At 36.6% G+C, this 26,803-nt stretch overlaps 1 protein-coding gene across 2 annotated transcripts in view; it reads right to left on the bottom strand.

Annotated features, from left to right (window-relative positions):
• Nucleotides 1–26,803, bottom strand: part of necab2 (N-terminal EF-hand calcium binding protein 2) — a 121,699-nt gene that overhangs the window by 54,980 nt on the left and 39,916 nt on the right. For both annotated transcript variants that reach the window (XM_048168967.1, XM_048168968.1), the window contains exons 3-5: nucleotides 18,335–18,443; nucleotides 11,989–12,014; nucleotides 11,598–11,695 (exon numbers count right to left, since the gene is read on the bottom strand). In XM_048168967.1, the coding sequence (XP_048024924.1) occupies nucleotides 11,598–11,695; nucleotides 11,989–12,014; nucleotides 18,335–18,443 (233 nt within the window). The remainder of the gene's footprint in view (nucleotides 1–11,597; nucleotides 11,696–11,988; nucleotides 12,015–18,334; nucleotides 18,444–26,803) is intronic.

The following is a 26,803-nucleotide window of genomic DNA, read 5'->3' as shown; positions in this document are numbered from 1 at the left end:
CATGAGTCTATGATAGACTGTACTTGTACTTGACCGAGTTTAAAAAATGAAAATAAGGCACAGAGATTGGCCGCATCCAAAATCAAACACTTCCCTAGTATATAGTGTGTGAAAAACAGTATGCCAAAAGAGTAGTTTTGGTATAGGATAGAATTTGACCAAAACATTTTTTTGGAAACTTTAAAATGAGAGACTTATCATAGATTATAGGCAATATATTTAAGTTTATTGCAAACTATTCTAATGTATACACTATAATTTAAAAGTTTGGAGTCATTAAGAAAGTGACAGTAGAGTCAGTTACAAAAAAATCTATTTCAAATAAATGCTGTTCTTTTGAACTTTCTATTAATGAAAAAAAATTATTCATTCAATCAATATTAATGACAATAAAAAGAATATATGCATATTAGAATAATTTCTGAAGGGTCATGCGACACTAAAGACTGGAGTAATGGCTGTTGAAAATTTAGCTTTGCCATCACAGGAATAAATTACATTTTAAAATATATTCAAATATATTTTACACTATTATGTGATCAAATTAATGCAGGCTTGGTGTGCATATGTGACTTCTTTCAAGACCATTAAAAAATATTTGCAAACACACAATTTCAAACAGTAGTGTATAAATAGCAGTAGTGAATTAAACTGACTTGTTGCTACAGAAAATAATATCACCACTTCACAATCTTAGAGCTTATGGTATATGACTTAGTTTTTCCCCTGTATAAAATGAATAAGAAACCCAGCTGATGCACTCCATAGCCTTACACATCTGCCCAATCCCTTCAACATAGAGTGTCAGGGGGTTACAGTAAATCAGAGCTGACAGGAAACTGTATTTTGAACCTCAGAGACCAAACCTAACACTGTCCACCGCAATCCTCAATCTAATCCTGTCAAGATAGAAAGAACTGGAAAATTGGTTTAAAACAGTCCCCAGTCCCCCTCTACCTGCCAAAATTTCTTCCTGTAAGCATAATTACTGTTTGCCATGTGACAGGCTCATTAATATCAACTCTGGCATCAAACAAAGGCTTCAGAGTGCACTGCACAGCCAACCTGTTCAAAACGTGACAGCTTGCAGCTTGGCATCCTAATGAATTCCTGCATTTACATTTTAAACAACAGACACTTCTACAAAAACTGCTTTTTCATCCTCTGACAAGTGTGCTCACTTTAGCGGCACATCACATATGGCACATCACTTGAAGTAAGGTGAAATGAGCTGAAAGATGTGTGAAGAATAAACTGAACTGCACAAACGGAATTTGAACAGACTGAAGAGAAGAGATGAAAAGAAATTATGAGAAACTTCTGTGTCATTGTTAAAACTGCTAAAACCATGAAATGGTTTTTTAACAGACATATATTCCTCGTGTGTTTGTAGGTAGCCAAATGCATGTGGAGGAACACAAAGAACACGCTCTTCATATGTCTCTGAAAGACAACCGCACTGAGTTGAACAGACAACAGAGATGAATAAACAGACCTGAACCAGCCTTTCTTGACATTTGACATCAACAGACATCTGAATTTTCCAGTGTAATGCGAACGAGTATCTTCTCATTAATAATGCACATCGAGCCACTTAAAAATGAACCGATCTGCTCTGAGAAGCAGAAAACAATGTTTTTACAAGTCGCATGTGCGCTTCATTATGAAAAGTAAAATATCTAGCTTCCGCCAGAGAGCCTTCCGTATCAACGTACAAAAAAAAGTGTAAAACTCATGCAGTTCAAAAAGCTTACACTACGCCCTTCCCTTCCCTATTCAACTTACGGAAAAAGCTTAACTGACGCGACACCAGTTTACACTTTCTTCGTGACTTGAATACGGAAGGCGGTCTGGCAGAAGCTAGATATTTTACTTCATAATAACTTCCTAACTTGCTTCGCTTCAGAAAGCCTTTATAATGGATGGATAGATGGATGTGGGTGGAAGCACTTTCTTCAGCTCATACTCCTGACCCCTGTTCATGCCCTGTTCAAGCTCTGATGCATCAGGATATTTATTAAAATATCACAAATTGTGTTCATCACAAAGAATAAAGTCATATACACTTAGGATGGCTTGAGGGTGAGTAAAGCTTGGGGTAATTTTCATTTGAAAGTGAACTAATCCTTTGATATCATATTTTTTAATATGACGGTTATAAATATGGTGATTATCTACGGAAGAGGATTAGGGCCAAGCAATAATATGAAAATAAAACCATCTCGAGATTAAAGTTGTTAAATTTCGAGAAAAAAGTCGAGATAAAATGTTGAGAATAAACTCGTTAAATTACGAGAAAAATGTCGTTAAATTTCGAGAAAAAAGTCGAGATAAAATGTTGAGAATAAACTCGTTAAATTACGAGAAAAAAATCGTTAAATTTCGAGAAAAAAGTCGAGATAAAATGTTGAGAATAAAGTCATTAAATTACGAGAAAAAAGTCGTTAAATTACGAGAAAAAAGTCGAGATAAAATGTTGAGAATAAACTCGTTAAATTATGAGAAAAAACTCGTTAAATTTCGAGAAAAGTCGAGATAAAATGTTGAGAATAAAATCATTAATTTACGAGAAAAAAGTCGTTAAATTACGAGAACAAATTCGTTAAATTATGAGAAAAATGTCGTTAAATTTCGAGAAAAAAGTCGAGATAAAATGTTGAGAATAAAATCATTAAATTATGAGAATAAACTCATTAAATTCATGAGAAAAAAGTCGTTAAATTATGAGAACAAATTCTCAACATTTTATCTCGACTTTTTTCTCGAAATTTAACAAGTTTTTTTCTCGTAATTTAATGACTTTATTCTCAACATTTTATCTTGACTTTTTTCTCGAAATTTAACAAGTTTTTTTCTCGTAATTTAATGACTTTATTCTCAACATTTTATCTCAACATTTTTCTCGAAATTTAAAGAGTTTTTTCTCGTAATTTAACGAGTTTATTCTCAACGTTTTATTTCGATTTTTTTCTCGAAATTTAACGAGTTTTTTCTCGAAATTTAACAACTTTAATCTCAAGATGGTTTTATTTTTTTATTATTGCTTGGCCCTAATCCTCTTCCGTAATTATCTCTAAGGTGGACACCCAACTTAATATATGATATTTACCATCTGAATCTAACAATGTCATGTCAACAAATGGAAAAGTCAGCCAGCTGTTTATTATCATGTTAATTATTGTGCCTTTAGCTCCAACAGCAGGGGCACGTTTTACCCCAATACCATACTTTAACATATTCTTCCGTTATTGAAAAACTGTTGCTTTAATTACCTTGAAAAAAACTGAAAGACCTTTGTCTCAAAATATATTCAATAATTCTGATGATTCTCATTTGCTACTTAAATCTACAACATTAAAAAAAAAATCAAATATTAGATCAAAATAGTGCAGAATCAACTTTGCGCTGCTTGATCGCATCAAGGATCAGCCAAATTTCCACATGCATCTTGAAAAGCGGATGTTTTTGGAACAAGTTTTTGTGCCATCTAGTGGTTTAGAGTAAAATAAAATCAAAGGCACCTTTTACCCCGGTGTACCTTTAGGTACGTAATACCCTATAATTAAAATACAGCGTTTGCGATTTGAAAATCTAACAATATGGCGATTTCTATTTAAAGTCCCTGTAAAGTCATTTTAAAGTATGTGTTCTGAGTTTGTCACACCGCAGAAAAATGTGTTATTAACCACCCAGCCAAATTTGAATGATTAAAAAAATCTGCAAGTAAATTAAATAAGTCATCAAAATCTCGAAAAAATAGGCAACGCTCTCTGCTCTCAAACGCTGGGGGCGTGTCCGCTGTCGGCACTGAAACCACACCCACTCGCGAGAGCTGCCATCTCATCAACTGACTTGTCTAATGAGTCAAACATACTGATGCATATAAACAAAAGAATCACGTTAGAGGGTTACAAATTTTAGTAGTTACTGTGGACTACCTACTAATCATAACATAAGCAAACTCGGCAACTTGCACTCACTGGTGGGCACGAACTGCCGACTGTTGTCGAGTCGACAAATGACGGCGCCGCGAGATGGGAGGCTGAAGGCCGGGACGGGAGAGACTCTGTCCGGCCCCATATATCATCGGTTATCGGTGGGACGGTAGGAAAGCCGAGGTCTGTTCAGACACATTCACCAAAAACAGTGGATTATCTGTGAATCCCAGCTGTCTGATGAAAGTTTGTAAAAATATCCGGTGTAGAACGATCACTTTAGAATCCTTCATATCATCATTTTAGGAAATTTAAATAAGGAGACCGAGCATGTTGTATATTATAACAACCATGTAATATGCATTTGCGTGACAAAGGCATTACTAGCTAAATGTGCAAAGGGCTATATAACTGTAATGACACTCGAGATTGAGCGAGTGAACCGCTGTAGCGTTAGAGGCGGCGCCACGCTCGGTGCGTCATCAACAGTATAGTGTTAGGGGAGGGGCTATGCTCGGGGGACTATGTGCGTCATCAGACCCCCGTTTTAGCTCCGCCCAAAAATCCTGAGCAGAGACTTGGTGAAAAACTGTTTAACGCTCTAACTTCACAGTTAAGCATTACACAATTCACAATCTTTGTAATGTGTTTCAGCAATACATTTGTAACATTTATAAAGTGTTTAGAAAGAATTCTCAGAATTGACTTTACAGGGACTTTAATGTTGGTATATCGTGCAGCCCTAGACTAAACTGTTTTTGTGTCTGCGTGTGTCATTCACTGAAATGTAAATTTAGCTGCAGCCAAGTAACTTTGCGCGTTCCACCTTTTCCCACTTTGCAATTCGCAAATGGGTCGCGACCCACAGTTTGAAAACCCCTGCTCTATTTGAACACTTAACAAGAAGAACAGTGTGTGAATGTCTGGGCAAAGTCTAAGCGCTTTAACCAAGAAGCAGCTAATGAGAGGAGCTCATTAAAATTGTGTGCACAGGACATGCAAGAGAAGGATGAAATGTGTTTAATGAATTCTTGCTTTTCTTTTGTACCTATCATCTTCCCTCCAATGGCACCCTGCTTTAGCCACTTCCAGTTGCTAAATGGCCAATTAAAAACATGTTTTTGAAGTATTAAAATTTAGCATGCTATGGCAGGGGGTGATGATGACCCTTGCTTACTTTATTAAAAAAAAAAAAAAAAAAAAAAAAAAAGACTTTATTTTTGTTTTTCATTTTGCATGAAAGGATTTGGTTAAGTATGGCACTTCATTTTATTCTGGCTTGCTTGATCTCTTCACTTTCTTCAGTTTTGACTTCAGTAAATGTCTTGTTAGTTGAAGAATCATCTCAAAGTATGAAGCAGTAAAAGATTTCTATGATATCTTAATTGGCATCATTCTTCATATTTACAACAATAATAGATCATGCATATTCTGTGAGAGAGAGAAGAGAGAAAGCGCACACCAGGAAACGATGTATTATAGACCATCTGGCAGCCTATATGTGTGATCAACGATCTGTAGCTGATATTTCGAAGATGTACCTTTTGTATGTTCCCTGGAACATTGTGTTTTAGACTTGCTCCATTCGCCCGAAAATATGCAAAGGACAAGCGGCAAGTCGGTAACGTCAAGATGATGTGCGAACGACAAAGCAGTTGCACGCACAGATAACATGAGTCCGCTGACAGCGTGCACGAGTGTTTTCGTCTCAGTCGGTGGCTCTGATCTACTTCCTTTGCTCTCTCGCTCTGACAGGTTGAGATAGAAGGAGAGAGCTCTCCTCTTTTCTGACATCAGTGCTCTTCTACTGAGCTCATTTGTTCAGTGGGATGTCAGCAATTGCAGTTGTGAAACTTAATGAGAAGCAAGGTAGAGAGCAGAAACAGAGAGAAGGAATCTTTCAATCTTTCTTCAAGCATTCCCAAAAGACAAACTGCAAAAGACGTGCATTAAATAGGCCACTGTTACAGAGAACGAGAGCAGTGTGGAAGAGGAGCGAAATTGTTTAATTTTGGCTATTTTTATGGAAAAAAACAAAATAAACCAATACATAGACAGACCAATAACTGGATTAATAATAATAATAACTTGATAAACTTTGAAATTGACTTGAAAAAGCCTAGCCAGATAGATAGATAGATAGATAGATAGTAGATAGATAAGAAATATTAGAATGGAAGTATATGAGTCTCAGGCCGTTTACACTAGTGTGTTTTTGTTTTAAAACACAAACGCTTTGCAACAGTTACACCTGTCATTTACACTACGCCAGCGTTTTCGAACCTCGAAAATGGAGACTTTCGAAAACGCTGCAGACCCTGTTTTAGTTTGAAAAGGCTGGGGTTGTGTTTCAATGTAGACACACCAAAACAGAGACTTTTGAAAACGATGGCGTCGCTGCCCACGTTCGCTCTGTGTATCCTTGACGACCATGTAAACAGTAACATGGAGGCTGAATTGCAATCTTTGATGGCTTTGTTGTCTGTTCATCTAGCTTGAAAGCTCTAGGAGGAGATGCTTTTAAATAAGAAACCCTAGCAACCATGTAATATCATGAATAATAACAATTATTATTATTATTTAAAGTTATTTATTTTATTTTTTAAAAATATAGTGTAAATCAGAAATATTATTTCTAATATTATTTATTTTAGATATTTAAACACATTTCATTTTTTGTGTGAAAATCTGAATAATTTAAAATTGGTTCTGCATATTGGTTATGGTATACTTACATAAACATAAAAATAGCCTGTATTAGTATTGTTGATAAAAGCAATATCGGTCATTCTCTTACGTGCAAACTCAGAGCGGGAAATGCAAAATCCAGAGATGACTGAGAGCAGAGCGATTCCAAAATGCTTTGAGCGGGTAGGGGAAATTGTTGTCTATAATCTATAAAAGATTTTACCCCAACAGCTACACCTCAGATAAATTCACCATGGCATAGTTAAAGCATCTAATCCTATTAGAGACCATAAAAAGAATTATCTAGTCTATACATGGCACTTTAACACACTATACACATTTGGGAAATGAAGCAGATTTCATTTCCACCATTGTTACAAAGGAAGGCATCAATTTGCACTGTAGCTTATGTGGATTTTTAGTTGTGTGATCGTGTGTATGAAGGAACACACGATCACACAACTAAAAATCCACATAAGCTACAGTGCAAATTGATGCCTGGTGTGCAAGAACATGAATATTTCATGGGCTGTATGAAAAAACACATTTACATTAATAATTAGCAGCAGCCTTTAACCTTTTCCACAGAACAGAGCGCTAGATTTTGAGTAATGAAGAGGCGCGAGAGGACACAACACAACACTTATCAATATCAGTGCATGTGGCAAACATCTCTTTGATTTAAGGATATCTGATTATTCGCCATCAGACAGACATCAATCTCATGGTTCTTCTACTCAGCTAGTGGAAGGGTTTGAATCTCCAGAGACGTGGCAGTAATGGAGAAGACAGTGAATAAACAAAAGCTGTAGCCCATGTTACTCAGTGTAATGTCAAAGGTTCATATCTAGTAATGGGGAGAGAGAGAGTCTGTCAGGAAATGCAAAAAACCCAGAGGTGATTACAGAGCGCTCCAGTCCACTCACATTCTGTGTTCCAGTCCGTGCTTTACTTGGCAGCACACAAAGTGTGATGCTACCATTCTTGATGGCAGATAAAAAGTATACAAACTAACTGGTCATGTTTTGTCTGAATGTAAATTACTCAATGTAAAGTGTGTGATTACTCAATTACTCAATGTAATGTGTGTGATATTACTTAATTGTTTGTGAGTAGCTGTTAAAAGCAAGTATTCCTAGATCTTTACCATACTGATCTCCTAGGAGCTGACACTGTTTTTCAGTTTCAATATATTCTGCAACAATGCCATCTTCATTGCAGGAGAGTGGTTTTGCTACTAACCCGTATATTAGATGACAGCTGCTGTTACACTAACACTTTGCACAGCATCTGGTATATATCACATTACCACTACTGCGTAGATGACAATGTCTGTCTCACTTAGTCTGGCTCCATTTCATCCACTCAAATACACGCATTCATACACAAACACATCTACACATCCAGTGCAACAAGAAAAACATTTACAGACTGCTTTGTTGTTTTTGTTTTTGAGTCTTTCTACTCTGTCGCTTTATTAATAATTACGTTTATTAGTTTATAACATGCAACTTGTACTTCTTGCTACAGTATGACCATAAAATGTTCATCCAATCTCTATATTCGGTCCGAATGAAATAATACAATGTCCTACCTGCCTCTCAGCGTATGTTTTTACATACCCTCGCACACCATGTTCGCGCAGACATCATACGTTATCATTTCTTGCTATGCAGTTCATACAGATTACAGACAGATGTCAGTCACGGAGCACCACAAACAAACATTAGCCACCTTTTACAGTTCCTACCGAATCAAAACAACGAGCTTATGCTGTGTTCACGCCATAACTAGATGGTCATGTTCGAACCGGAGCTGTTCAGTCAGACTCTGAATTATGCATTTCCGTGTCAACAGTATCAACACAGAAATTAATCTGCAGCAGTCAGGAACAAGCTCCTGTTGTTTATGTTCATTATTATTGCAATGTTATGTGCTCTTTGAGACATGAGGTAGTTTAATGCTGTCTCTTGGGCAGCTGTGTGTGTGTGTTTGTCAGTGTGTGTGTGTGTGTGCACACGTTCATGTGTTTTGGAGGAGGCGTAGCATTTTCCAGATCACCTACTGCACCTTTAAGTGTGATATTATTAAAGACAACATGTTTCTAAAATCAAAGAATATAAATAATTTATACTGTTGTTGTACTAAAGCCAAAAATACAGATTAAATAAAATAATATATAATTTGTATTATGTTATTATTGTCCAAAGAAATGAAAATCCAAAGAAGGTGAGTGATGAAGATTGCAGAATGAAAGGAAAATACAACACTACACGTTTACCATTAATGACACAGAACAAAAAATAATACAACCGAAGGCTCGTTTACACAACGATGTACTAAAAACGTAAAAGTTTTTCCTTTGTGTTTTTCACGTACCGCAACTATGCTATCAAAACGATCCCCGTTCACACAGATCGGCGACAACAACTAAAAACGCTGTGTTATGCTGCCAGGCCAGTAGTCGGCGAGGTCAAGAAACTCTATGCGCCTATAGACTGAACACATAATACACACATGCCTGACTTCACCGTTTTCACAAATTCGCATTTTTGTAGTTTACATGGAGACGATAAAGGTATCATTTTCAGGTATCATCAGGCCCCCAAAACGGCACTGTCTTGTAAATGAATGGCCAAAAACGCATTAAAGGGTTGCTGTTTTTAGTTGAAACTAGACCCCATACACAAAGAATAATCAACAAAACAAGGAACAGCTACAAAACTAATTAGAAACCATGGTACGGAAACTAGACATGGACATGGTGATAATTAAAAAGGACATGATCGTCACAATTAAGTGTATCGTTTAACTACTCACTATTAGAGTAATATAAGATATATAAACCTAAAAATAAATAATTATAAATAATTAAAATAATAAAATAAAACACTGTTTTTATTCCTTAATGTTAAAGGTGCCCTAGATTCAAAAATTTAATTTACCTCAGCATAGTTAAATAACAGGAGTTCAGTACATGGAAAAGACATACAGTGAGTCTCAAACTCCATTGTTTCCTCCTCCTTATATAAATCTCATTTGTTTAAACGACCTCCGAAGAACAGGCGAATCTCAACATAACACAGACTGTTACGTAACAGTCGGGGTGAACGCCCCAATATTTGCATATGCCAGCCCACGTTTCCAACATTATAAAAGGCATTAGACAAGGGCAGCCAGTTAATGTCTGGATCTGTGCACAGGTGAATCAACAGACTAGGTAAGCAAGCAAGAACAATAGCAAAAAATGGCAGATGGAGCAATAATAACTGACATGATCCATGATAACATGATCCAAATAAATACTTTACTCACATAATTCGAAGCATGCATACAGCATGCATGACGAACATCTTGTAAAGATCCATTTGAGGGTTATATTAGCTGTGTAAATGCGCTGTAATATAGTCGACAGCTCATGTGGCAGGGAGCATGCGAATTAAAGGGGTGGCGCTGCCTAAATCAGTGCATTGTTAATGATGCCCCAAAATAGGCAGTTAAAAAAATTAATTTAAAAAAATCTATGGGGTATTTTGAGCTGAAACTTCACAGACACATTCAGGAGACACCTTAGACTTATATTACATCTTGTGAACAAGCATTCTTGGGCACCTTTAAAACCTAAGGCTGTCCATAGAATAATAGATTAATCTCATAATCTCTCACCAGTTTTTAGAAAGAAGAATGAAACAGTAAAAATATCAAATTCGGTATTGCATTAAACAGACTAAATAACATCTCAAACACATTAACTTTGAAAGGGGTAAAAATATGTTTAGTAATTTTTTTGTTTGTTATTTTCCTATCTCTAATAGGACTCCCTTTGCAGCCCTCTGGGGGTTTCTGGACCAGTTTGATAACCCATATACATACATCTACGCAGTCCAAAAATGTATATGAACATTATTACATTATACTCAGGTTGGAATCTCATATCTGAAGGTGCAAAAGCACAAACAGAACATTGCTGCATTTGCAAGAGAAAGAAGACTTCAAAGAGAAAATTATGCATTCAGCTTATAATTGTAAGTGGCTTTGGTAAGAAACCACCTATTGAGAACAGAAATGCAAATGTAGGGGGTAGTGAAGAATCACAGGGTGTAATAATTCGCTTTGCGAAATCAATAAAGGTTTGTTTGCAATCAGCCAGCTGCATTAAAACACAAGTGTTTGTCTATAAGAGTATCTTGGATCCCAGAAGCCATCGCTATGAAGCTTACGTGCACACAGACAAATCAAACACTAATAACTGTACTCCAAATGGTCCATACATTTTTAAAAGGTAAACTCAGTTTGTATTGGGACAGATATTCTACAGCTATCACTCAGCCAGGTATTTAAGAACTCTAACGTGCAGGATTAACAAGGACCTTAGTAACATCAATTACATTCTCCAGAGTGCCGGTGGGAAGTGTGAAATACAAGGAGGAGGGAGGAATACCCTCAAAGATTGATACAAGACGAGCTGAAGGAAAAAGAACAGAGAGGGACTGGGTTTTAATCTCCTCTATAAATCAGATTACACACTCGGTTAGAAACGGAAAGAGAAAGAGAGAGGCACAAATTTGTGATGGCCACAGCTCAGTAATCTGCAGCGCTGTCTAACTGAGCACCAGCTTGCTAATGAGAAGAAAACCACAAACAGAATATGCAAGCCAAGCTTTGAAACGAGAGGTTATATTTAGACGAGTAGGAGAGACTGCATTAACATGCTCACACTCCTCTCTCAATATCTATTCCTCATCTGAGGAAGGATTTACTGAAGTATGCTTATAGGAGATGGTGTTCTCTTTATAGACCCCCAAAGACACATCTGATCCAAGCTATGATTTAGGAGCAGAGCGAAACCAGCAATGCTTTAATAAAAATGTGCATGTTTTCAAAAATCTGAATGTATATTATTGGACCTTGTATTGACAAAAACATAGAAGGAGAAATACACTGAAGCAGAGATACACTTTAGTCACTACTAACCTTCTTAGTGAAGTCCATGGCTTTGAGAATCGCCAGGTTGAGAGTCTCTAGGGAGGCCAGTACACCTTCATAGTCTCCCATGTGGTTGGCAAAGTAGTCTGATGAACAGAGAGAAATGAGACAGGACTGAATTATGTGTTTTCTCACAAACAACACTGAAGAATAAAAATGTGGAAGCAAAAATGCCTCAAAACAAAATGTTGTGCACAATCCATTGACTGATGTTGTAAATGACACTTGGTTTGAATGACTAGACAAATATTGTTTGGTCCATATATTGTTAATCAGAATACTACACAACTGTATTCCAAGTAAAAAATACTTGTTTGCAAAGAAAATTCAATTCTTTGTCACTCTAACACAAACAGACAGTTTCTTTTCTGATACTCACCACATAGTTCCTTGGTGTCGACATTACTAACACATCACAGGAAATGGGTAGCATACAGAAAGACAGAAGAGGTAGGAGAGGAAAGGGATAAGAAACAGGGGAAAAATCCAGCACAAATCACACATTACATCATTACGTCCTAGAATAGTGGGCATAAAGAAACATGGATCCTCAATACAATACAAAAAAACTTTCAGGTCTTCCTCAGCAGACCTCAAAGTTTATTACTAAAGATTATTATTAATCACCCCATTTCACACTGATCTGGAACTCATGAATAGACAGATGCATATTTTGGTTTTGATGTTTCTCAACCAATCAGATTTTTAGCCAGAACTATCTGTTTGATATTAGTTTTAATGTTTTAAGTATTTTTTTGTGTCTAACTCAAGTGTTATACAAAATGAAGTTATGTATTTTGGACTATTGCCACAGTCTGTATATATCAAGTTCTAAAATAAAAAGAAAAACAATCAAATGAGGTAAAGTATCTAACATTTCAAGTATTTAATTGACTGGATTTTTTTATTCCTATAAAAAATTGTGATATACGATGCTACAAAAAGTAGTACTCATACTGGCAACTACTAGAAACAAAACAAAGCAAAGAAAAGGAGAAAATATTAGAATGAGAGAAACAAGCTACAGAAAGCCATTCGTTTCCTGATTCCTGTTGCCCTTTCCAGGATTTATCCTATCTCTTAGGATGCTCTTGCACTTTTCATCTCTCGATTCTTTATACTTTCCATCACTTGTTAAAATGGAGATGGCATCAGTAAAAGGAAGCCTAAAAAAGATATACAGTATGACATTTACAGGTGTAGGTGGGCACTGAGAGTGAACATGGCTGACAATCCTCTCTCCTACTGAGCTCTCAACACCTCGTCTGTCAAATAGGCTCTGTTCACACTGTCAGTTCTGGGGATTGACAACCGCATTTACTTACTGGTGTGAGTCAAATGTCCATATCACACAGCAACTTACATTAGCATCTCGAATACTGTCTGTTTGAACATGAAACGAGAGCCAAGCACGTATTCTCTTACCAGTAACCATAGCGACAGTGACCAAAGTAATATCAAAGATGGCGACGTCCATAAAACTTAAAAGTCTTATCAGTTTTGAAACGGCAAGAGTCTAATCGAGCCGCGAGTTCATCTGTCAAATATTCATTAAATATATCTGTGTGGAGAGCGGAGCATTTGAGTCGCGCCGCTAGTGCGTAGAACACAAAACTGATGGGAGAAGCTCCGGTGGAGGACAGCGACTGCATCTTAAACCTTCAAATGATGCATAGCTCATATCTCGCTGTAAGTTACCGAAACCACACACAAAAATTCGCAACACACGGTAGACACACGTTTGTGAGGCGCAGAGCGTCTCTCTCGCACTGTATGTCGCGACAGACAACTTTGTTGTAACAATGTGCGATTGTAAATCCACAAAATTTTGTCTGTGTGTGTATATAGAATTCTGTTATCACTCCCATAAATAACCATACTGTGTGTGAACGTAACCGTATTAAAGGGATAGTTCACACAAAAATGAAAATTTGATGTTTATCTGCTTACCCCCAGCGCATCCAAGATGACTTTGTTTCTTCAGTAAAACCAAAGTCCCTTTAAGACAAGTCATTTCACTCGGCGGCCATCTTTGAAACGCCTCTCGGGCATCCTGGGCATCATGCAATCACTTTGAATGGGGAAACATCAAATTCTCCAAAACTGATCGCCAACCTTACGATTAAATTTCATATTTGAAATCACCAATGAAATCTAACAACAACCGGCTCATAAATTTAGTTTCTAAACGCTCGAATCATGACAAAAAAACTGTATTTTTCAGGCTGGATCAAGCTAATGCGCATGCGCAGACCTAAATGCGCGTCTCTTCGGAGGTGCGCGTCTGACTGTTTCTATAGAAACCGGTGATTCTAATGGCCGCTGAAGTGACGCGATGACTTTACCAGTCGGCGATTGGTTCTTATTTAGAAGGCGGGACTTATTCCGCCATATTGCCCGTTACACTTTCTCCCATTCAAAACAATACGAGTGACACGTCTTGTGTTATTCTATAGTCTTTGGTTAAATGCAGGGGACAAATTCCAAGTATGGGTTAACATTCTTGGCCTTCACATGTCACTAATTGTAATAATATTGAAACTAAGGCTGGGTATTGACACAATTTTCACGATTCGATTCGATTCCTTTGGTAGAACACGATGATTTTTAACTCCAACCGTTGCCATCTGTCAGTCAAATAATGCGAGTGAATGGGAACTCGAACAATACGAGTCGAAAAAACGTGCATAGACAAATCCAAATTAAACCATGCGGCTCGTGACGACACATTGATGACATGAACCTATCGGTTTGTGCGAGAAACCGAACAGTATTTATATAGTTTTTTACCTCTAATACACCACTATGTCCAACTGCGTTCAGCACTCGCTTAGTGAAGTCTGATCGCGCTCTGACAACGGCAGTGATGTCTCGCGCTTATACTTCAATGAGTGCTAGACATCACTTCCGCTGTATTTATATCATTTTTTACCTCTAATACACCACAATGTCCAACAGAGTTTAGCACTCGCTTAGTAAGGTCTGATCGCGCTCTGACAATGGCAGTGATGTCTCGCTTCAATGAGTGCTAGACATCACTTCCGCTGTCAGAGCGCGATCGGACCTCACTAAACGAGTGCTGAACGCAATTGGACATTGTGGTGTATTAGAGGTAAAAAATGATATAAATACTGTTCGGTTTCTCGCACAAACCGATCGGTTCATGTCTTAGGACATCAATGTGTCGTCACGAGCCGCATGGTTTAATTTGGATTTGTCTATGCACGTTTTTTCGACTCTTGTTTTTCGAGTTCCCATTCACTCCCATTATTTGACTGACAGACGGCAACGGTTGGAGTTAAAATTCATCATTTGTGTTCTACTGAAGAAACAAAGCCACCTACATCTTGGATGCGCTGGGGGTAAGCAGATAAACATCAAATTTTAATTTTTGGGTGAACTATCCCTTTAAGAACTGACTGACAACCATATCCTGCTGCTGTGTGAACGTGGCAAGAGTATGTCCAACTCAACAGAGGACAGAAGAGATGGGAATAATACTGTGAATGCCATGAGTCTCATTCTCTGTTAGATGCCCGTCTACTTAATACCCATTAGCACTGTGTTAGATAAGCTACATAGTGATCATCATCATTAGTGTTATTATTTTTTTGTCCAGTATGTTGATCCTATTTACATTCTTAATGCATTTTCCAGTTCTCAGTGTGAATGATTCATCTGTGCATGTTATTAAAAAAGTCTTTGTAATATTTAATTATAATATAATAACTTATCACACAGGCTGCAAGTACTATGAGCCTATATCATGTTAACCAATAGTTATTAAACTTTTTAAAATCAAACTTGTATTCAGTCTGGCTCTATTCTGGTATGTAATGCCCAATTTGCACAATCCAAATGATTCTAAATCAATAAAATTCTTGATTTTTTTCTTGTTGAATGTGATGCTTCACATAGAAATGTGTAAAATTATGGAAGTAAAATGATTTGCAAACAGACATTAGCATTGATTTTAATATACAATTATGAGGAGTGACATTTTTGACCAATGAAATTTCATAATGAGCATAGCTAACCACGACTCCACACAAAATGTCCTGTCGCTCATCATGGTCTCAACCAGTTTAGAAAGCTGTAAAAATGATAATTATATGAGCATGATATTCAGATAAATGGAGGACAAAAGATGAAGGATTCAAATCTACAACATGAGTGTAAATGAGAAACAAGCACAAAAACAAGGTGACATGCATTAAGCTCTCAAATTTCTTCCTCCATTTGAGCTTCAGTGTCTTTCCCAGCCCTCCCCCCATCTCATCATCTAGCCTTCTCCTCATCTCATCATCTAGCCCTCTTGTCTCCATCCCTTTCTCTGCTCCAGTCCTTATGGGCTCTGGTGGTTCATTATTTAGAGAGAAGGCTGTGTTGGACCTGCAGAGCAGCGAACGCATCCGAGCAGCTGCAGACTTCTCCTCCTTTTTTACATAATTCATTCTGAAATGTGATTAAAGACAACACACACACACACACATACACACACTAGAGCTGCTCTGCCTCCAGAGACCAGCTCACACACCTATACACACAAACACTGAGAAATAGGGTGTGTGTGAGTGTGACACAGAGAACAGAAAGAGAGAGAGATCTGGCAGCAGATCACTATAGATGAGACAGATGTAGTCACAATGACAGGAAGACACTTTCCAAACACAAAACTTTGAGAGAGACAGACAGAGGGAGACAGTAAAGCAATGTTTATGTGCCCATAGAAGCAAATATATAAGCTGTTCTAAAGGGTCTAGTTCCTTTACTGTTCACCTCATCCCTTTATTTTCCCTCATCAGTCACTGTCTTTTTGTTTTCCCCTTTTCTTGCTGTCCATTAACTTTCATTATGTCCATCAAAATGAAATCTGCCTCATTTTTCTGCCTGGTTCCTGAGTAACCATTAACTATAATAAGAGGTTAAATTGGGATCCCAGGATTGACGGTCACGGCACATAGAAGATATCCACCCCACAATCTCCAAAGAGAGTACAGCAGTTTCTTCGACTACAGATAATTTTATGTCCCAGCGAGTGAATTTTATTACATAGAACCAGACTTTTAATCTTAAAATGTGAAATCCATCCTAAAATTATTACTATTAACAAATAATTATAAAAACACTAAACATTCTATTATGCCGAAATAATTAAAAAAAAGAATTTTTGTGTGGATTTTTAAATATAGTCATTAATCATTAGTGCTGTCAATCGATTCAAAAATAAGTAATTAATCACATATTTTTTTCTGAAATTAATCGCTTTTAATCGCACCTAACATTAACGTTTTTAATACATTTTTATATTGTAATAATTTCACATTTAATCTCCAAATTAATGTAGAAAAAAACATAAAAACAGTATATTTTAAATATTTGATCTAACAGGTAGGAAATATAGGCCTACAGAAACTGAATAAAGTTATCAAACACTTCACAGTCTTCACTGCAGAAATGATAAATTAAATATAGATTAATCCTTATTAAAGCTACAAAAATTATTCAATGAAGATCAGAGAGTGATTTTCTCTTTGTATTTTGTTCTTTGATTAAAAATGATTAATAATGGCAGACATCACAGCAGCAGGTTTATTAGGCTGCTGTCACTTTAAGATCTGACTCAGACATGACACACATGCGATGTCCTCACAAATCTTGTCTTGGTCATTTAAGACTCATTTAAGACTGTGCTTATGAGGATACTCAACAAAGTGGGGATTTTAGCATAATTTTGTGTGTTTTTGTCTGTTCAAGCGCAAAAGAGAACTGATTACGGCCAGCGCCGCAGTACAGATCTGAGTTTTTCTTTTTTTCCTTTTTTTTTTTTTTGCGTCTTATTTCACCTGAAATCACGGTTTAAAAACACCCGAATGAATGATAGGGTGATCATATAATGTAACACAAGCTAAAGGATGACAGGAAAAAACAGATGCTGCATTAATTGCATTAAATATATTTAACGCATTAAACGGAAAAAATTCATCGCATGCGTTAACGTGTTAATTTTGACAGAACTATTAATCATACAATATACTAAATGTATTATATTTACTTATTAAAATAAATATTGTTTATTTATTATTTGTTATTATATTTATTTTTTATATTTATTAAATATTTTTGTGTAATTTCCAGACAAGCTGTAATTTTGCTAAATTTGTGAAAATATGAATTTATTGATTACTGTAAGATACATAAAAAGCTAGCCATTGAAATTAGCCTTAATGTTTGCAAGACAAAAGAGACAAAAGCAGACTAGTTAAATAAACTACTGAGAATGTGAAGGTTAGAATTCATTTTCTGAAAGTCCACAGGGCAAAAACTGATGAAACAATTACAGTGTTTTGCAAGGCAGCTTGCATGAGGTAAAGCTTGTGCTCTAGGTGAATGTCACCTCATCTATGCACCGCCACTGACTAAATTCTCATGTGGACAAATGGATAATACTTAATCTTGTATACTATTAAGACAATGCTAAATATATCTTTAATGTGTGTACTGGAACAAATAACAACTTACAACTTGAAAGGGGTGTGCACACACAAAATGAATTGACAAAAAAAGATTCATTCATTTTTTTTGGTCATTCTGGATCATTCCCTGACAAGTTGACCAATGTCATATTGTTTCCTCTATTCCTCTATTTCCTCTATTGTCTTCTATTGTGACTGAGACATCTTCACTGGCTGTGTATTGAGAGTTGTGTGTGTCTGTAGAATCACCTGGTGTTATCAGAGTCAATGGTGTGAAACAGTTTTTCCAGCTCCTCTTCATTCAGAGTCCCATCAGAGAAGAAAGCCTGGAACTCATCAAGGGAGAGCTTTCCATCATCTGCAGGGGGAAAGAGAGGAGATTTTAGCTGCACGCCTCATTAATTTTTAATACATCAGATAGAACTGTGTATCAACTGTGTATATACTGTGTGTATTTCTGTAACTACATCTTAACAGGTAGAACAGTCACACCATCACAAGTGCAATCAGTATAATTTTTAAAGGTGCCATAGAACGTGTTTTCAAAAGATGTAATATAAGTCTAAGGTGTCCCCTGAATGTGTCTGCGAAGTTTCAGCTCAAAATACCCCATAGATTTTTTTTTTATTCATTTTTTTAACTGCCTATTTTGGGGCAACTCGCGCTTGCCTTAAACAGAATAAACAAAGTTCACACAGCTATTATAACCCTCAAAATGGATCTTTACAAAGTGTTTGTCATGCAGCATGTCTAATCGCGTAAGTATAGTATTTATTTGGATGTTTATATTTGATTCTGAATGAGTTTGATAGTGCTCCGTGGCTAAAGTTAACATTACACACTGTTGGAGAGATTTATAAAGAATGAAGATGTGTTTATGAATTATACAGACTGCAAGTGTTTAATAATGAAAATAGCGACGGCTCTCTTGTCTCCGTGAATACAGTAATAAACGATGGTAACTTTAACCACATTTAACAGTACATTAGCAAAATGCTAATGAAACATTTAGAAAGACAATTTACAAATATCACTAAAAATATCATGATATCATGGATCATGTCAGTTATTATTGTTCCATCTGCCATTTTTCGCTTTTGTCCTTGCTTGCTTACCTAGTCTGATGATTCAGCTGTGCACAGATCCAGACGTCCTGCCCTTGTGTAATGCCTTAAACATGGGCTGGCATATGCAAATATTGGGGTCGTACATATTAATGATCCTGACTGTTACGCAACAGTCAGTGTTATGTTGAGATTTGCCTGTTTTTCGGAGGTCTTTTAAACAAATGAGATTTATATAAGAAGGAGGAAACAATGGTGTTTGAGACTCACTGTATGTAATTTCCATGTACTGAACTCTTGTTATTCATCTATGCCAAGGTAAATTAAATTTTTAATTCTAGGGCACCTTTAATGTTTTTAATGCCTATATTTGAGTTCCATACACTCATATGTGTCTCATTTACTAATACCAAACAAAATATTATGCACAGAAAATGTTCTCACACAAAATTGCTGGATTTAACTGTGTACGCACATTAATTTTTTCTCAACCCTTGTTCTAATATTAATGAATCCAGATTATTCTTAACGGGGAAATGAGAGACCACAGTTAGTTATCAACATAATACATGCCCAAACCATCTCCATCTAAGGGTTTTCTACATAATCTCTTCTGTATAGCTATTTGTCACTCTTTGCAGATGAAAGCTTATGCTCTCTATAGATGCACTTCAAGATACTGGTTTACTTATAATTATAATTTCATAAGTAAATATAATTTTACTTATTGTAGGGTAATTTGGTTATTAAATTTCTAATACAGACATATACTGTATATATACACACTACAATTCAAAAGTTTGGGGTCAGCAGGGTTGCCAGGTTATCACAACAAAATTCACCCAACTGCTTCTCAAAACTAGCCCAAAACTACCCCAATCGCGTTCCGGGGGGTAAAATCCATGTTTTTGGCAGGGATCCCCTGGTAAAATTCGCATTCCAGGGGCTAAATATCATGTTATTTGGGGTTGCTTCAACCCGCGGACATGAAAAACAATACGCGGTAACAGTATTAAAGTAGCCCAATTCTGCAGGAAAACCACAGACTTGGCAACACTGGAGGTCAGTAAGATTTTTTTTTTTTTATGTTTTTGAAAGAAATCTCTTATGTTCAACATAGCATTTATTTGATAAAAAATACAGTTAATACTGTAATATCATGAAATATTATTTCAATTTATAATAACTTTTCTATTTGAATAAATTTTTTAAAAGTAATTTATTCCTGTGATGCAAAGCTGAATTTTCAGCATCGTTACTCCAGTCTTCAGTGTCACATGATCCTTCAAAAATAATTCTAATCTGCTGATTTGCTGCTCAAGAAACATTTCTTCTTATTATCAGTGCTGACAGCATCACTTGTGGTTGTGGTGCTTAATATTTTTTGTGGAAACCATGATACCATTTTTCAGTTTTTCTGAAAAAACTGTAAATGTATAGATGTGTATGAACATTTTTTAAAGTATCACCAGTGAAGAGAGACAGAAGGCTACTAGAAGAATATATTGTATTGGCTTCCTCTGTGGTGAAGGGTCGAGAAAAGGTTGGTGAGAAAAGAGGGGTGTTACAAATAGGCATCTCAGATGCAGTCAAAGCTGGGTGAAATGAAATATTAATCAGCCTGGATTTGTCCTTGAAGTTAGACCTGCGATTATTGGACAAACTGAAGCCGAAATACAATATGAAAGTAAAAGCAACCAATCAGTGTTTCCAAAGAAACTATTGGATTGTAGTTTCAAAATCCAAAAGCTTTTACTGGAAATGGGAACCACTCCTGGCTTGTCAATGCAGTTCAATGAACACCTACAACACACAGCCATGCACATGACCTTTAGCCATTCTGCTCTTTATAGAAAAAAACATACCTTTCTGTTTTTCTTTTGTCTACCTCCATATTGTTCTCATTCTTTCTGTCACCATCACATGCCTCACAGTTAGAAAGTGAAGGTGGAAGGGAAGCAAAATCAAAAGCAGATCTTTCTGTGAAGCACAGCTCTTACATAGAGTGTGTCTCTGTTTTTCCCCATCTTTATGCAAGGCTGAGGAGCACGGGGAACCCAGCCCTTAATTAGGCAGTGACCCACTTTTCTTCTCTTTTCCTCTGGAAGAAGTGCTAGCTCAGGAAACAGACATTACTTCCCCAGTTTCCACGTTCAGTTCTGCTCTGATGACAGCTGATGCATAACAGTAACATTACGCCTGTAATATATCTTAATGAGTCAATAAACCTCTCTGCACTGGGTTGGGTTGACAAATTAATCTTATACAACCAGCATTTCATGTCGATGATCATTGTTTGAATGATGCTGGTTGGAAAGAATGACTTTTATCTTCTTGCAGAGCTATTTAAGAGAGTGAAAAGTTCTTCTGTGCAATTACCACGAAATTGCTGCCCTCATCTAAACTGCAGGTGGGCTACTGTAATGCTGCTTGATGGACAGAAATGGTTTATCTTTACAGATAATGTGAATGACCTTTCAGTGGGAGTACAGTTTAAAAGTGTGAAGTCTCATTTGACACACTAAGAGTGTCATGACAACAGCAGCTTTTCATTAACTCAGAACCAAAGCCTTAAACCTAAGCTTATTTGAAACTTTAACAATACTCTTTTACTACCTTCCAAGTACTAGAAATTAATACTGTACATATACTCTACCATTTAAAAGTCTGGAACGAGTAATATTTTTAAATGCTTTTGAAAGAAGTATTTTATACTCACCGAGGCTGTAATTTTTTTATCAAAAATACTGTAAAAAAGAGTAATAATAAATTTAATTGTAATTTATTCTTGTGATGGCAAAGCCTCACCAGTCTTCAGCTTCACATGATCCTTCAGAAATAATTAAATAATTCTAATATGGGAATTTGGTGCTCAAGAAATATTTCTTATTATCAATGTTGAAACTCCTTAACATTTTTGTGTATAGTACCTTAGTAAAAAAGTAAAGCCAAAAAATATGTATCAATGCAACTTTCATGAAGTAAAATCACTAAAAGCCTTCCTTCCGCCGGACAAAATAGTTCCTGACTGTGAACAGGAACAGAAGTTACATTATTACGCCATTAGATGGCGGCAAAGACTGTCTTTATGAGTTTGTCTGTCAGTAGTGAAGACTTTTATATTGAAAAGACTGAATTGTTGTGAACACAGAACAAGATGCAACAGACAAATGCTTTGACTAGTGCTGTCAGTCACGGGAAAACCCCTTAACTGTTAAAAGGACAAGATATTGCAGCGAACATTTAAACAGATTTTTTATTATGAACATAGGACTGACCTGAAAGAAAATGCTACATCTGAATGCAGGTAATAAACTCATTCAATCGATCTCATCCTCACAACACTCTTCTACATAATACAGGAAGCTTCAATGAATAATATCAATTGAGAACATACAGTTTACATTGCTAAGAGTGGTTGCTAAGGGTGTTGTGTAGTGATACACAGAACCATTAAGTGAAGCGGTCATAGCCGTGTTTTATCGTGAATAAAACACAGCTATTGAACAATCAGAATCAAGGACAGGAACTAACCGTTTTATAAAAATTATAATTATACTTTATTTGGAGTACTACTTGTGCACAATGCACATTTCTATCAATGTGTTTTAATATCAGTATTAATAAGGATTTATGACCTTTGAATAATATTAGTCTTTAAATGCAAGATATTTAAAGTGTACCTACAGTATACTTGCAATAGTTCCACTTCAGCACAATCAGATATACTTAAGTATATCTTTAGTTGGACCTCAGCAAAAATTAGTTGTTCCAATTTATACCAGTTTAGTATACCAAAAGTACATTAAGTACTTAAATATGTAAATGTTTTAGTAGTATATTTAGCATGAAATAAATTTCAAATACATTTTAGTATATTTATTTTTCACTAGGGTATTCTTTGATGAAAGTTCAAAAGAAACAGAAATTATTTAAAAAATAGAACTCTAGAGTCTTTTTCAAACTTTTGAATCGTAGTTAATGTCTGTATATATGCATGCTAGAAACTTTAAAATAAAATAAAACATATAAATACTCATAGAAACAATATATCATCAAGTAAAAATATAGCCAAAAAAAAAAAAAAAATAGACAAAAAAGTTGTATTTAAAGTCCCCCTGTAGTCAATAATTTTATCCCTTAAAACTCATCTTTGATCACCAAAATGACATATTTAAACATTTTTTCCTTGAAAAAAAATTATTTATGCTTTAAAATAGCTTGAATGTATAGTAACTCTACACCCTTGCCTCATTTAGTATACATGGTTCTATGAATATGCAAATTAGCCCCACCTCCACTCACTCACACCAGTTAGAGATCCACTCGTTGACCATCACACGTTGACATGATTGGTTAAAAGGCAGTTTGTGATGTCAGAAACACCTGTGATTTCAAACCGCGTTTTTGATTCACTGCAGTTTTAAGGAGAAAATACTCAGCAATGATGTTGACATATGAATTTGCACATGGTTTGTCTTAAAGCATATTAAAAACACCACATAGACATATAAACAACATTAAAAGCTTGATTTTCACCACAGGGGGACTTTAAAGGTTCACTATGCAGATTTGAGTATAGTAATAATACTATGAAAATAAAGTATATTTTCTTATTTTCTGCTTGAATTGCTGTACTCATGGGCCGCAGCCTTTGGCCTGTTGGTGCGTCACTCCAGCCAATAATGGCAAATTGTGAGATGGGGTTTTTTATCGTCTGTGTCTGAAGCTCAGAAAGCTCCACAAAGTTCTCCTGTCTTGACTCAAAACTATTCGCTAATGTTTTTTATTGCCTTATTGACTGCTATCGGTAACTCTACAGATCTAGCTGCCTCTGACTGAGAGTAGAGGGATGGATTATACTTCATGTAATAGCCCGACATAATGTTCTCTCTCTTCATCTTTTCTCTGTCGCCACTGTATTCTCCAGTGATGCAGACTTTGGCACATAAACCAGTCCAGTTGAATTGAGAATGTAGATGGAAAAGGCTTCGGGCTACTGCAATGCTGCTGGACAGAAAAGGTTTATCTTTATAGACAACATAAATTGTCCTTAAGAGTGGGAAGTTTAATTTGGTGATGAGGACATCAAACAGACAATGTTCCCTGCCTTGATAGCTGGGTAAGGGGGTTTGGGAGGTGGAAATGGACCAAGAGGTGAAGTTTTAGTTAATGTGTGTAGGAAGACAAGAGCCTGCAGGGACTGGACACTGTCACAAACCTCGCTACTTCCTATAAAAGGGAGGCAATTAGCACTTTTCACAACCAATGGCCCCAGCACATCTTAGCACCTCCTTACAAACACGTCTCTTCCCATCTCTCATCTCTCACAACTCACAGCGCATTTAGGGGAGAACTGGGGTACATGTTGCCATGGTAACCAAAAGAACAGGAGCAGACCTTTGGGATCTGAGATGTCTTAATCGTACATGCGCTTGCCCTTATTTTTTCTCTTTCATTTTGTTTTTCTCTTTCCCTTCTCCTACATTCAACTTTCGATCCACACCAGTGGCATGTGGTTGACTTCTGTAATCAGGAGGCTCTTGCATTTGTTTGTTTTGTATGTAAATTCACATTCCAATTAAATATGATGTTTACAGTTTATTTTTTAAAGTAGTGAAGTTTGAAGTCGGATTGTGAAGGCCAAAAAAATGAATCCATCCATTATAATCCATACGGCTCCAGGGGGTTAATAAAGGCCTTTTGTAGCGAGGTGATGCGTTTTTGTAAGAAAAATTGTAAGAAAAAATGTTCTTTTTGTAAGAAAAATTCTCTGCGCTTCCGATTTCGTCATTACGTCGTGCGTCAGGTCAGAGGTTACTCTTCAGCCGCAAATCAATGTGTACGGGATACTGCCGGAAGCTAGTTATTAGCTAGTTAATAAAGTTTTAGATACTGTATGGATATTTTTCTTACAAAACCCATCGCTTCTCTTCAGAGGGCCTTCATTAACCCCCTGGATCCATATGGATTACTTTTATTATGAATGGATGCTTTTTTGGGGGCTTCAAAATGTCCCCCCCCTTCATGCCCATTATAAAGCTTGGAGGAGCAAGGATATTTTTAAAAACATCTCCGATTGTGTTTGTCTGAAAGAAGATAGTCATATACACCTGGCTTGAGGGTGAGTAAATCATGGGATAATTTTCATTTTTGGGTGAACTACACCTTTAAGGCTATTCTGAAAAAAAATTTATCTGTTGGTGTCACTACTGGAAAGTTTTATCCGCCTTAAAAATTTCAACAATTTGAGGTCATTTTTTGCAAAATCTGAGAAAATACCCCTGATCCACACTCATTTCAGTTCAACTTGTAGAAGAAAAGTATTACTTTTCATTGCCCAGTGCTCATTTTGTCATTGCAACTCTGCTCATGGTTATAAACAACCTCTGTGTGGGAAAAAAAAAACATGTCCTTTCTGCAACAGAAACATCAGTACACAGTATATTCTGTGACCCTTTTTCTCATAGCGTAATGATGCTGGAAATTTTTGGGAAGCAGAAGTCTAAAGTAAGACCGCATAAACCTGCACTGCCCAGCCCCCCGCTCCATTGCCAAAACAGTAATAAACTCAAAAGCTAAACTAAAATGAAAGTCGCACACTCCCTCTGGCCAGTCCCAAAGACACCACTCTGGGAGTAATGATGGATGAACAGTAAAAGAGCCTTTCACAGGCCTGTCAGCTTCTCTTGCTCTGTGACAATCGATCAACATGGACAAAACTAGCCCTACCTGCCTGTCTCACTGTAAGCCTGTCTGTCAAAGCATCATTTAATCTATCTGCCTTCAGATTGCCTGTCTGTCTGCGGTGGATAGCGAGTACCTTTGCAGTCCATTGGGTTTTGATTCAGCCATATGTCCCAACAGTGTGATGGCGGCATGAGAGTTCCCATCAGCACATACTAAACATTTACACAACTCATCCTCCTACTTCCATATGTCTTCAGCACAGACATGTTTTGCTAACAGTGTAATTGTGCACAGTGAGCCAAATTAGAAATAGGTGTTACTGAGACTGTACAACATGCTCAAGCTCTTGGGTGGCATCTTACTGGTTTTAGCTCTGAAACAAAGAAAACAAGCAAACTCACATGAGCAGAACATAAAATTTGGCAGTAAAATAACACGATTTGTTGTGCAAACACACTGTAGACGTTACACGACTACTCAAAACAAAATCTCCATCAGTCAAATGACATGCTAACAATTGAGCAATGTTTAAACTCCTCGTGATGAAGATACCAGCTAATACGCCACATGTAATAGCCCACCGCGCTCTGTCTCTGTGGAGAAGATAAGGGATGGCCGTATGAGAACTGATCCAGAATCTGATTGAATAAGAGTGAATCCTAATCCCCGGCACCACTGACAGAATCAATTAATGCTTCATCTAACAAATCTGATTCAATCACAATTCATTCAAATGAGTCATTAACCTCAGCTGCCTGAGTGGGCATTTCACATGGAAATCCTATTAGTGTGACCCAGCCACCAGAAAAGTGCATTAGCACAGAGAAGCAAGGGCTACAAATCTGCAAATCTCGAAAGCAATGCAATCAGATATACTGTAGCTCTGTACCAAACCAACAACCCTCTCAAGAGAAACAGACATAGAGAAAGTAATACACTTTTTTGTTGATAAATGACTCTGGGT

Source organism: Megalobrama amblycephala, linkage group LG19 (assembly GCF_018812025.1).
Source record: "Megalobrama amblycephala isolate DHTTF-2021 linkage group LG19, ASM1881202v1, whole genome shotgun sequence".
Taxonomy (NCBI): domain Eukaryota; kingdom Metazoa; phylum Chordata; class Actinopteri; order Cypriniformes; family Xenocyprididae; genus Megalobrama; species Megalobrama amblycephala.
Note: the sequence above shows the minus strand (reverse complement) of the source record. Positions and strands in the feature narration are given on the sequence as shown.